Below are 13,731 nucleotides of genomic sequence, written 5' to 3'. Positions count from 1 at the left end.
TAATTATTTAAAGATTTTCAAATCCTCCCATATCGGACTGATCTCACTCCTAGATACACGGTACACTCCTAGATAGACTTATTATTATTATTATATAATAACCGACAAAAATTAATGTACCGATTTTTTTTTTTTTTTTTTCGATAAACATCTACCAAATTAATTCAGGTGAATTTGGACAGAATAAAGCTTAAAAATAAATTTCAAATCTAGTGACTGATGAGGGATAAATGTACCCCATCATATCAAGTAATAAATTTGGTTAAGTTCAGGTATCGAATCCACGGAATTTATACCTATAAATATTAAATTACTCGGTTCTATTCGTTATCTAGGCAGTGAATACTTTAATTTTGGGTTTATGTGACAACTATAACTACTCCTAAACTATGGGTGAGACAGACTTGTGTAGTTCAAACTCTAATGGAGTGATACGGGTAATGATAAGTTACAACATACAATAAATACTATTTCAGAACATATACGAATAATTGTTTACTCTTGCAAAGACGATTACGTATAAACCGACCAACCCCGTGAAGTGCTTAGATCGTAGCTCCCTCTTAAGGTGATTCTAATTCTTAGGATCAGAAACTAGGGTCCGTAAGTTCCGTGACTTGTCAATTTCTACGGTTTATGGGTTGTCGATTCCGGTAAGACAACACCTATATGAATCCTAATGGATTTCGGAGTTCGTAATCAACTTACACAATAATCAATTATCAATATCAAAGCAAGTAATAAATAACGACACATATAAAGAAACTGAAATCGCAAATCATATATTATAACTGTGGAACGCGTAAATGCGGAATACAACCAAGCCTAGTACATAGGAAGGGTGTAAGCTAATTAACAATTAGGAAGGGAAGAAAGAATCAGCCCTTAGAACTAGCTAACCGGACTCAAAGCCATCTCTTAGGACTTGGAGGTGGAACTCTCGAACTTGGGAATGCGGATGGAATGGAACTTCGACGGAGTAACGGAAGGATTACACAAGCTCTCAAGGTGATAGAGTTTTATTACACAAAATCTGAATGCCTAAATGAGTACCAAGCACTCCTATTTATACATAAATCAAGCTCGAGGCATAATCGTAATTACAGAGGTCTTCGGGATGATTCACATTTGCAGTTGAAATTAACGGTCACGCTCCGCGTGGAACATGTTTCCTTATGCGTTGCAGATTTCAAACACTGAAAGGCTGAATCCCTAAATAGTTGACTTGGTCCACGCTCCGTGTGGTGCTGGCCAAGCTCCGCGTGGATGAGCTTCTGGACTTTCGTTATTTGTATCAAGGTTCTACGCGGAGCGTGGAGCATTTCAAGCTCCACGTGGAACACAGTTGACTGGGGACGAAGATAAGGTTGATTTGTTGACTGCCATAATTTAGTGGGCACCTGGTACGCTCTGCGTGGGTCATGGAATCATTCCATTTCTTTACCGTCTTTTGCATCCCGTGTGTTTATCCCAAACCTGCAAAGCACAACTACGAACACCGATATTATTTGATTCTTTATTTCTCTAAAATATTATTAAAAAGGGATAACAATTATCAAAAGTACACATTTTATTATTTGATCAAAATACATTTATTTTTGTAATTAAATTTAATTATTAGCTCAAAATACCGTAAATCACGCTAAAAAGATAGGGACAAAACGTCCCTATCAGTGACATGTTAACATTTTGATTTTTTTTTTCTTTTTTTACAAAAATTAGATGAAATAGGTTTAATGAAATCAAATTTAAAATTGAGTAATTTTATTAAAATAAAATTAAACAAAATTTAATGACTTGTTTTGAAAATACTTAGAATATTTCGAGAGCAATACACCTAACGAATCAATTAACGTCACATATATAGATTTGCTTCTTTATGCCAATCTTCTGTACTAATAAAACTATTTTGATTGGTTGGATGTTACTTCCGGAGGATAGTAAAATTTATCGACTTTTTTCAAACGAACTTTAAATGTTAGTAATCGTGGTTACATATTACCCGAAAATGATTACATAAGAGAAATGAATGTATAATTCTCAAAATTTTAATAGATGAAACTTGATAAACAAAACTTGATTAATTACAATCATTAAGTCACTAATTAAGCAAGTTTAGGAAGATTAGCTATCTGCTGAAGACATTTAAATGTCTTCTCATAATTTAAGAAACCCATAAACCAAAAATCAAAATGATCTAGAGTAACTATTTCCATGTACTTTTGGGATGGATTCTTCATATTCTCACTCTTGTTAATTGCTTTAACTTTTGTTAATGGAATCAAAACCTGCACAAATTAATGAAAAAATATGTGAATTTCTGTGTTTATAATAAGTCGCGGAGTCAGAACAAAATACTCAACGTGTCTATGGATGAAAATTGGATAAATTACATACGTGGTGTACAATCTTGTCATATTTTACATTTTAGTATACAACCTCCAATTTCGCACATAAAACTGTACAACCTTTTGATGACCTCCTACTAAAGTATACAACCGGTAATTATGATCGGTCAACGCAAAGTCAACGCACCACGTCAGCAATTTTGACTTTTAGGAAGGTCAACGTGCTGACGTGACACGTTGACTTTGCGTTGACCGATCATAATTACCGGCGGAATACTTTAGTGAGAGGTCACCAAAAGGTTGTATAATTTTGTGTACAAAATTGAAGATTGTACACTAAAATGTGAAATAGGATAAAAATTGTACACCACGAATGTAATTTACCCGACGAAAATTGGTTAAAACTACAACTTTTATGGAGGTTAAGAATCAGCAATGCCATTTTTCGTTAGATTTCATGAGTGATGCTATATTTCTCCTCGAGTCGCACGGTCAATGGACCCTCCACGATGAAAAGACCTACAGTGATCTTAGACCAATTGGTCATAGACCACTCAGATATTAACATACTCTGAGATATACGATCCACATGAACGACCCTGGGTCTAGATGGGGAGTGTGACGCATAGAGTCCAGGCCCAAAATGGGACTATTGTGTCATGAAACCATTTTAACTAACAGTTTAAGATCCAATCATAAATCTTATATTAATTTCTAACATATTGTACAAATTCATGAAAAAATATATGAAATTCTGTACTTATAGTCAATGACAGAGTCAGAACAAGATACTCGAAGGGTCAATAAACGAAAATTTATAAACAATCTACAGATTTTTTGTTGGGATTAAGCATTAAGGGCAACTTTGTCTATTAGATTTCGTCACTAATACTAAATCCGCTACAAATTCTTAATAGACTGAAATTAACGGGGATGTTATTTACATTTACACAAACATTTCTACCGGTAATACTGAATTTTCTTTATTTCTCCCCTAACTCTGACAGTCAAAAGACTCTATATTACGAGAAGTTCTATAGTGGTTCGGGACCAACTAGTCATGGAGCACTCAGATGTGGACACATTGTGTTGACATGACTAGTTTGATCCCGGACCGTTCTAGAAATTTTTCTCCATGATCCCCTCCCTCTACCCCTACAAACAATTAGGGGCAGAGACAAGCGGGCCAGCCCCTCCGGCCATTAGAACCACCATGATCCCACTGTTTCTATAAAATTTGAGGTTATGGTGGTTCCGTCCTTTTGTTTTCAAGAAATTTAGATCGGATGCTGAATTAGCAACCAAAAATTGGCCCAGGTCCTGTCTAAATCAATTTTTTTTGGCCTGTTAGTCACTCTCTAAATCCAAAATTCTAATTTCTTTTTGCATGTTGGCCCTCCTTAGATCCAAATTTCTAATTTTTTTGACCTGTGAGGCCCTTGTTAAATCAAAATTTCCAAATTTTTGGCCTATTAGACCCTTCCTAAATCCAAATTTTTTCTATTAGACACAATCTTTTTTTAAATGTTAAGAATCTTAAGCACAATATAGCTTAATTCTAAAAAGTTTTACATTAGTACTTAAAAATTGGTTTTTCACCACTCTGATTATAATACGTATATATACGAAAAAAAATTAGAACAAGTTGGATTTAGCAAATTTTTTTTTCTTAGAAACCACGTGTAAAATCGGACCCCCAACCGAACAGTGCAACAAAAGAAAGAATTGAACTTTCTGGGTTGTTTGAAGTTACCTTGTAATGGGCTCTAATTGAATTTGCATTTGGAGAAGAAAATTTGATTGATCTTTCACTGCAAAAAGCAAGGTTGTGATTGGAGATGAACAAGAGACCTGCAATTGGACCTGCTGTTGTTGAGAGATAGCATTGTGACACTTTTACTAGTTTATCTTCTTCTTCTTTAACTCTGAATAATTCTTTGAAAATCCTGTCCACACCTCCAACTTTCACAATTTTAACCCCTAAACTTAACTTCCCTTTCACTGTTTCACTTATATTTGGCCCCAACCTTACTGCAGTTTCAAAAAAATCAATAAAAGGTTTTAGCTTTTCATTCAATTCAGGGATAAAAATGCATCATGGTCATTGAAGTCTGAAACCCATTCAATAAAGTTTACTAAACTTCATTTTAAGGTGCAAAAATACCCTTAACGTTTTAGGTCAGGATCAATTTTACCCCTAGCATCTAAAATGGTGCAATTTTACCCTTAACATTGGAAGCCGAGAGCAATTTTACCACTAACGTTGATAAATTGGGTCAATTTCAGACAACATTATAAAACACATATATTTTTGTTCATTCTTCTAGACCAATTGCATAACAATTCATTCTAAAAAAAATGATTTCATATTTTTTATAATTTAATAATAAAATTGGAGATTAATATTTATAAATTTGGTGAATTTTTTGAATTTTTTTTTATCTAATTTGTACAAAAGACAGTATACTTTTTTATTTTTTTTTTCACATCCCAACATATGTTTGTGATTTATTACTGATAAAATGACGCACGTGTGAAGTGTAGATGACAAGATTCATGACCGAGAAATAGTTTGATGAATTATTTCTCAAATTGACCCAAGTTATCAACGTTAGGGGTATTTTTGCACCTTAACCCTTTTTTTGTTTACTAAAATCATGGGTATAAGCTACAAATTTAATCCGAGGAAAACGAATTTAGTCTTTACGTACGAAACAATATAATATTAAGAGTAAGTTTTACAAGACAGTGTAGTTTCAGGTCTTATTCGAAGGCCAAACTCATCTTCCGTTAATAAGGTTTGAAATTGTACCGTTTTGTAAACGTTAGGCTTGAGACTGGATTCTTTTATACTCTCCCCCATTAACCATAGCAATAAATTTGTATTTTATTCCTAAAATCATTGTACTTCACATTTGATTTCAATAAAGTCATTCCGACCAATTTGTGTATAAAAACTTACTAGAACAATGACGTGTCATAAAATATAGTTAACTAAGCATCATATTGGACATGTGTGTTTTTTACGGGGATAAAGTACCAAAAATAAGTTTAAGGTTTTTGAGAAAGTATCAATTTAGACTACACTATTTTTAGGCTTAACGTTTAAAAAAGAGTACCAATTAAGCCTCAATAATGGAACGTGAGACCTTATTCATATTATTCCGTTAAGTTCTGTCAATTGTAGAGGGAAATCAGAATTTAACGGATTAATATGAATGATGTGACACATTTCGTTATCGAGGCCTAAATTGACTATTTTTTAAACGTTAAGTCTTGGTGTTGTTTTGTACATGAAACATATTTCCCCAAAAATCTCATTCCTATTTTGGTACCTTATCCTTTTTTTTTATCGCATGAACGTGGCAATCATGTGGTACATCCTAGACCATAAAAAATTATTCCTTTCCGACATAGTGCTTAGTTGGGATATACTCAGCTGTCTTTTATGGGGTGTCAATATTCCAGTGAGTTTTTATACATGACTTGACCGCGATGACGTTATTAAAATCAAATGCGAAATTGACTGATTTTATAGAAAAAAGTAAGTTGACTGACATTTATGAAATAGACCCCAAACTTCAATAGCCGCAAAGACAAAAGTATTTACCATGCTCTTGAAAACATTGCGCGAAATTGTCAGCTTTCTTCTCTAATTTATTCATCATCTTCAACACAGAATCTCGTTTACCTGCAACATAACCAACAAAACATCTCAATGATCAACATTTTTCAACTTGGAAAATGAAATAAGTTTGAGAGCCCAAAGGGTGAGAGTTCATACTTTGCTTGAATCCACCAGAAGCAGAATCAATTAAATATCCCCTTGGTCTTCCAAGTCTATATGATTCTGAGATTATTGGAATCCCAATCACTTGATTTTCAAATAAGTTCTTCATTTTGTGTAGAAAGATTCTCTAAATGTAGAGACAAAAGGAAGAGAATATTAGTGTTCTGATATGCCTGAATCTGATATCACTCATTTTAATGTATTTAAAGGTTGAAAAACTTAGTGGAATAATGAGTCATTTAAGGTTCATTCACAACAAAAAGGTCTCATGATTGACATCTGAAGATAACAAAGATTGTAAAGAATGTTAAAGTTTTGTTACAATGTCTCAAGTCTCCTTTTGAGAGATATAATTCTCAGTCTGTATTAGCAAATTAAAAGTTAGGAAAAAAATGAATGTGATTTGACCAGTGGCGAATATAAGATTGTTCTGTTGGGTGGACGGATTTTATAAGTGGCCTGTAAATTTTTGTTTTTTCTAAATTGGTGTGTAATAGAAAAAATTCGGATTTAAAGTCTAATAAGCCAAAATAAAATTTCTATTTAATGTGAGCCTAACAAGCCGAAAAAAATTAGAAATTTGGACTTAACATCCCAACAAAATTGAAATTTTGGATTTAGAGAAGACTTAATTTTGGGATGCTAATATAGCACCCGATCTAAATTTCTTGGAAACAAAGGGACCAGAATCACTACAACCTTAAATTTTATGGAGATAGGAGGGCCGAAACTACTCGTAACCATGGTGGTTCCGGCGTCCGAAGGGGGCTGAGCCCCTCCGCCCCCCTGTCTCCGCCCCTGGATTTGACCAACTTGTGAACACCAACATATGGTTTAAAAGTATGCAAATTTAATTATTTTTTGTCAAAAATTATTGCCATCCTAGTTACTCCTGATGCGGCAAAACAGCAGGAGGAACTCATGGGTGTGGTTTCACAGAACACCTTTATGAAATAAGATAAAAAAAAATCAACCAACGCGCGGCTAACCGGCGACCTCACTGATGCTTAAATTAGAAACGTTTTCGAGAAAGAAGGTGAAGAATAGTAGAATTATAGGGTTCAGTGATAATATACCTTTAGATATGCAACTACATCTTCTATTTATAGGATGTTTTGAGCAAATCCCGATAGTTTAGTAGTTTGTGCGTCCTAGTAAAGACTCAAAACACATGTAAGGACGTCAATGGAAAATATTCTTTTGTGGACCTGGAGACGTTAGGTACGTAAAGCTGTCATCTCACAATTACGATAAACGAAAAACAAACAAACACACAAGAATTGTTTACCCAGTTCGCCACTCAATTTGAATGACTACGTCTGCGGACACTATCAAGCCAGGATATTTCACTATAATTTTCGAGATACAGATTACAAAGAAAGAGGCTATATTTATACTCCTCAAGAAGCCCTAATCGCCCAAGAAACTCTAAAAAAAAATTTGGATCGCTGAAGTTGGGCCTATCGCTGCAGTTCGGCCAATCTATTAGTCTCCAAAGCCCAACACTAGCAATTATCAGCGTGAATATAGCCATGGGCGTTAATATCCACGTGGTAAAAGCGATTACACACTTGTTCCGAATCGCTCATTGATCCATATGTCTAGCATGATTATTTTCCTGTTATCAACCCAAAAAAGAGCGATTTGGAATATGTATAAAAACCGAGTATGCAAATTACTCATATATATGTCCTTAATCTGCAAATGAACTAGACTACAAATATTTTTTGATTCGTCATTTGACTTATAAATCTTTTAACTCTAAACAACACAAATGACACATCTGAGTTTGCAAAGTCTTAAACCACAGTACTGTATTTGCAAAACGAGCAAATCACAAATATTTGTTTTTCATTTTGCCCTAAAAGTTATATACAATTATATAATTATTAGGTTTTTATTGTAATTAATCATCCCAAATAGCTGGAACCAATTAATAAAGATGCAAGCTTAACTAGGAAGAGTGTGTATTATGGGAGACTCAATTAATAAAGTTATAACCATATTGCATTACTATAATTCTCTTGAATGGATCTTTCTAACTTTGTTTATGAAATAAAGAGTATAACTTTCTTAAAAGAAAATGTTCTTAATTGGTCAAATAGAAAGTTTCTTTAGATGTTGGATTCATTTTGCTGAAGTAGGAAATAATGGGCACTAGACCAATACACCATGCTTGAATATAAATGATGTCTTTAGTGCCGTGGCGAATAGTACAGATTGTTCAGTTCGGAAACCGATTTTACATGTAGTGTGTAAATTCTTTTTGGTAAATCGAAATTGTTCAAATTTTTTCGTATATATACCTGTAATAATCTGAATGAGTTCTCAAAATTAAACTACATTCTTAACACATTTTAAAAAAATTATGTCCAGTAGAAAAAATCGGATTTAGAAAGCATCCCAAAAAAATTTAGAAATTTAGATTTAAGGAGGGCCTAATAAGCAAAAAAAAAAAAAAAAAAAAACAATTAGAATTTTATATTTAGGCCTAACAAGTAAAAAAAATTAGAATTTTGAATTTAAAGAGGTCTAACAGGTAAAAAAAAAAAAGGAATTTTGGATTTAAAAGTGCCTAACAGGACGTGGCCAACTTTGGGGGTCTAGTTAAACATTCGATCTAAATTTCTTGGAGGCAGGGTGCCGGAACCACTACAGCGTCAAATTTTGTGGAGACAAAGGGACCAAAACTACTCGTGATCATGGTGGTTTCGGCGGCCGGCCCCTGGCCCCCAGTATCCGCCCCTGCTCTAGTGCTATTAAAATAGGTCATCACACACGTAATCTATAAATTAAATGAATTAGAGTTAGAATTAACGAGTTGGTGCTCGGGTCGTAAACATATCGTGTTTAACGCGGAAAAAAGGTCATGCCGTGGATTGACTCATCAACTCGTTAGAACAGTATAAGTTTTTACGAGTGGCTGGTCGTATCAACACGACAAATTTAAGTAATTTAAAAATAAATCTATTTATAAATTCTATATGTTATTAAGAGTTTATGAGTAATTTATTTTTAGGACCGCTTCTTGCTCATGTCTTCTACCACGACGTGGCTTACTCTAGACTCGATCGTTACAAGCACACCAACTTCCGCCTAATTCATTTTCGAAGATACTTTTGGAGTTGACCCTAATACCAATTGTACGAGTCTGGTCCAAACCATATAGATATTATAGGTTTTGACCCAAATCCTCCCAGCAGCTTTATAATGCATCTAGATGTATTGAATACACACAATGCAAAATAAACCTCAACCACTCTATTTCAATTTTTCAAGTGAAATTCAGTTTATTTCTCTCTTAAGGTCACTCCTTACTTAGGTCTTCTACCTTGATACCACCTACTTTGGATCAGGTCGGTACGCAATCACGTAAAGGTTATGGACACTAAAGTTGTAATGGCCTGGGTCTAGGGCTGTAATCGAGCCGGGTTGAGTCGAGCTTTGGCCTGTTCAAGCTCGGTTCGCTATAAAATTAACGAACTCGAGTCCGAGCCGAGCTTGCTATAAAATTAACGAGCCGAGTCCGAGCCGAGCTTTGACTTGCTCAACGAGCTTGAGCCGAGCTTCGAGCTTGTTTCGAGCCCAAAATCCTCTTTTGGACTCGATTCATTAAGAAAATTATCTAACCATGAATTGTTTATGAGTAAATTGTTAATTATATTTGTGAAGTTTGCTCGCAAATAACTCTTTAATTGTGTACATTAACAAGCTCACAAGCAAAGTTGGTGAATAAATAAACAAGATGCTTACAAATAGTTCGTCTATTACTCATTTATTATGCTCGTGAACGAACTAATCTAATAGCAAATGAAATACTATTAAGTTTAGATATTTGTGAACTAACACAAAACTATATAGTTTTCTACAAAACTAAAATTTGTTCATAAATTTTCTAATCGAGCCTGCTCGCGAGCTTTCGAGCCGAGCTTTGACCTGCTCAAGCTTGGCTCGTTTACGGACCGAACCAGTAAATCGTGTTCACGAGCGGCTCGTTTACAAATCGAGCCGAGTCGAGCCGAGCTTTTATCGAACTGATCACCGAGCCGCTCATGAACGGCTCTGCTCATTTACCGCCCTACCTGGGTCCCTGAGGGTGATGTTGGAATAAAATGTCAGAACAATAAGCGGCTCTAAAGAATCACGAAAATAATAAAATGAATCTCATTCAAAAATAAAAAATAGAAAGAATTAATTATAAGATTTGAGTCAAAAGTAACCATATGCAATATGTTGCAGAAGTTATATCCTTAATTTGAAAAGAAAACCCAATTGGTGTGAAAGCAATCTAACTGCTAGCAAATGGCCATGTCAGCTTTATCTTTCAGATGTTTTTTATTTGCCAACTTTGAGGGAAAAGTGAAAAGGGTAGCAGAATCACCAATTAAGTAATTAATTTCAATTCTTTTTGTTGAAATCACCATAGAAATCTATATATATTGCAATTTTTATGATATCGAATGGTTAAGGATACAACAACAACAAAGCCTTAGTCTCGAAATGATTCGGGGTCGGCTAACATGAACCATCATATATAACCGTGAAATCAAGTCGTGTCAGCGACACAAATTCGCTCCCTCCACTCTGTCCTATCCACTACCATATTTTCATCAATTCCCAGTAAACTCATATCACTCTCGATCACCCTCCTCCAAGTTTGCTTAGGTCTTCCCCTACCCCTCACCACTACATCCCTTTGCCACTCTTCCGTTCTCCTAACCGGCGCATCAAGCGCTCTACGTCTCACATGGCCAAATGGTTAAGGATCACAAAAGAAAAAGATATTTTAAGGATTCATTGTCTACTTTTTTTTTTTTTTTTTTTTTTTTTTTATTTATTTATTTATTTATTTATTTCTAGTAGAAAGTATTTTCTCATGCACTAATATTAAAAATCCAACATTATTTAGATTCTAGTTTCACCATTGAATGGTTATAAGTGGTCAAGAGTTTTATACACGTTATAAAATGAGCTTATGTTGTACACGCTTCAAGTCTAACATATATTCACATACAGAGATGTATCTGGAAATAATAATAAAATTTATTCTTGAACTTTAATTATAAACTTAAATTTTTTGGATAAAATAGTTTCTTGACATGGTATTTGTATACGTTTCGAGTTCAGGGCGTTCGCGTGCGGAGATGTAGAGATAATAATAAAAACTATATTCTTGAGTTTGTTGAAGATGAAATTTGGAGAATAAACAAAGAATAATAAAAGAGTTATAGTTCACACACCCTCCTAGCTTTTTAACAATGTTAGTGAGTTTAGATTGTTTTTCATAACGAAATGAACCTCTGTTTATTAAGTAGGCTTACTCATTTTTCCTTCAAATAATGATCGACCATAATTGCTCTGTTTAGCTTTGTTTTTTTTTTCCGAAATGAAATGAATTCCTTTGTTGTATGGGAAACGGGTTTGACAGATAGATACGCTTATCTAACTTTTCAATATTACGGAAACAACCCAAAACATATCCCAGCAGTTTCCAGGCGTTTCCATATCCAAAACGTATCGAAAACGTGATATGCAGGCATGTTGAAGTTTATGTGTTTCATAGCAGTTAATTCTACAAATAGCAGAGCTATAAGAATAACAAGAACACAATCAAATTTGGCCAAAAGATGATGGAGCCCATAGCTTTACTATGTATATTGACCGTTGATCCGTTTCCAATTTGAATAGAGTTCGCAAACGCAAAAAAAACATCCAACACTTTAAAACTTAACAGAATTAACCGAATTGCTTAATCTTCTACCACATCACTCTATCAAAAAAAGCTCATCTTAAATTTTGACGGCCTATGCTAAACGGCTCTTTTAACACTCTTATATGCGGCTCTTTACACATCCAAATTCAACACTTTTAAGGCTTTAAAATGCATCTACATGTATTGGATACACACCCTAGTAATAAATATGAGTCACTCTCTCTTCATTTTTCATGTAAAATTCAGTCCATTCCTGTCATTGTTGTCATCTCTTAGGGGTGGGTTCTTGCTCAAGTCTTCTACCTCGGCACACCACCAATTTTGAATTGGGTCAGTAGGCAATCGCCTAAAAGTTGTAACGACCTGTCCTGAGAGTGGTGTCAGAGTAAAATGGCGTAGCAATGAGTGGTACTAAAAAAACGACGATCATGACAATAATGAATTGTATCTCACAATAAATTTAGAATGCTAGTAACTTAAGATTTGAGTGAAAAGGAACAATGCGCTATGTTGCACGGAAACTGTTTTTCATTAGTGTTTCCACATTTCGTATCTGTTTCCGTTTCTTTTTCGGTTCCATTACCGTTTACTAGCTAAATTTTCTTAGAAATAAAATTCCCCGGAGTCAGAGGCGGAGACAGGGGTGGCCCGGGACCCTCCAGCCACCGGAACCACCATGGTCACGAATAGTTTCGGCCCCTCGAATATTAGTCTATATAGACTTTATGTGGTAATATTTCATTGTTTAAAGGTAGATGCGATTGTTAAAAACATTTGCTTCTTTTTAAAAGGTCCTCAATTTATTTTAAAAAGTGTCTATTTATTTAAATTTTATTTTTTAATAATTATAAAACTATGTTACCATTCTTAATTAATTAATTTATTTTCATAACACTTTTGAATTCATTTTTATTATGTTTTTTCCATATAAAAAAATTAATTTCTTATTTTTGAGACTCAAAGAACTTAATTTCTAAATTAAATTTTAAAATTTTAAAACTAAAAATAAAAAAATATAAAATGTTCAAGTTTTTTTAAAAACTAGTATTGAACTAATAAAAAAATTAAATATATCTTATTACGTGTTAGACTTGTCCAAAATTCAAAATTTTAATATTTTGGACCTATTAGGTACTCTCTAAATCCAAATTTCTAATTTTTTTTGGTATGTTACGCCTCTATAAATCCCAATTTCTAATTTTTTTGGCCTGTTAGGCCTTTCTAAATCCAAATTTCTAATTTCTTTTGCCCTGTTATGCCTCCATAAATCCAAATTTCTAATTTTTTTGGCCTCTTATGCCTCCTTAAATCCAAATTATTAATTTTTTTTTTGACCTGATAGGCCATCTAAAATCAAAATTTTTAATTTTTTTACATGTTCAGCCGTCCCTAAATCCAATTTTTTTTTACATATTAGGACTATTAAACGAAATCTAGCTTAATTTTGAGAAATTGTACATTAATACTTAAAATTGGTTCTTGACCATTCAAATTATAACACGCATATATATGTATATAAAATTAAGCAAGTTCGATTTAGCAATTTTTTTTCCGAACGCACATGTAAAATCGGCCCCGAACCGAATAATTCTGTATTCGCCATTGCCGGAGTGTGTTTTTGATTTCTTTTCGGTTTACGTTTCCATTTCCGTGCAACACTCACAATATGTAAATGTGTTGAAGAAGTTGTATCCTTAATTAAAAAGAAAACCCAATTGGTGTGAAAGCAATGTAACTATACTAGCACAAACAAAAGCAATGAACATGTCAGCTTTATATTCCAAAAAATTTGAATTTGCCAACTTTGAGGGAAAGTGAAAGCCTGCAACAGAAAAAAGGTAGCAAAAATCATCGATTAACTAATTAATTTCAATTCTTAT

At 33.8% G+C, this 13,731-nt stretch overlaps 1 protein-coding gene across 1 annotated transcript; it reads right to left on the bottom strand.

Annotated features, from left to right (window-relative positions):
• Window positions 1-1,975: 1,975 nt before the first annotated feature.
• Window positions 1,976-6,323, bottom strand: LOC136223860 (GEM-like protein 7). The gene is made up of 4 exons (XM_066012031.1): window positions 6,133-6,323; window positions 5,959-6,039; window positions 4,102-4,379; window positions 1,976-2,288 (listed from the first exon to the last, which is right to left on the bottom strand). The coding sequence occupies exons 1-4, from the start codon at window positions 6,245-6,247 to the stop codon at window positions 2,106-2,108; spliced, it is 657 nt and encodes a 218-aa protein (XP_065868103.1). The 5' UTR covers window positions 6,248-6,323; the 3' UTR covers window positions 1,976-2,105.
• Between the last annotated feature and the right edge of the window lie 7,408 nt (window positions 6,324-13,731).

The sequence above is a fragment of the Euphorbia lathyris genome, chromosome 3 (genome assembly GCF_963576675.1).
Source record: "Euphorbia lathyris chromosome 3, ddEupLath1.1, whole genome shotgun sequence".
Lineage (NCBI taxonomy): Eukaryota > Viridiplantae > Streptophyta > Magnoliopsida > Malpighiales > Euphorbiaceae > Euphorbia > Euphorbia lathyris.
This window is presented reverse-complemented; position numbering and strand designations above follow the sequence as displayed.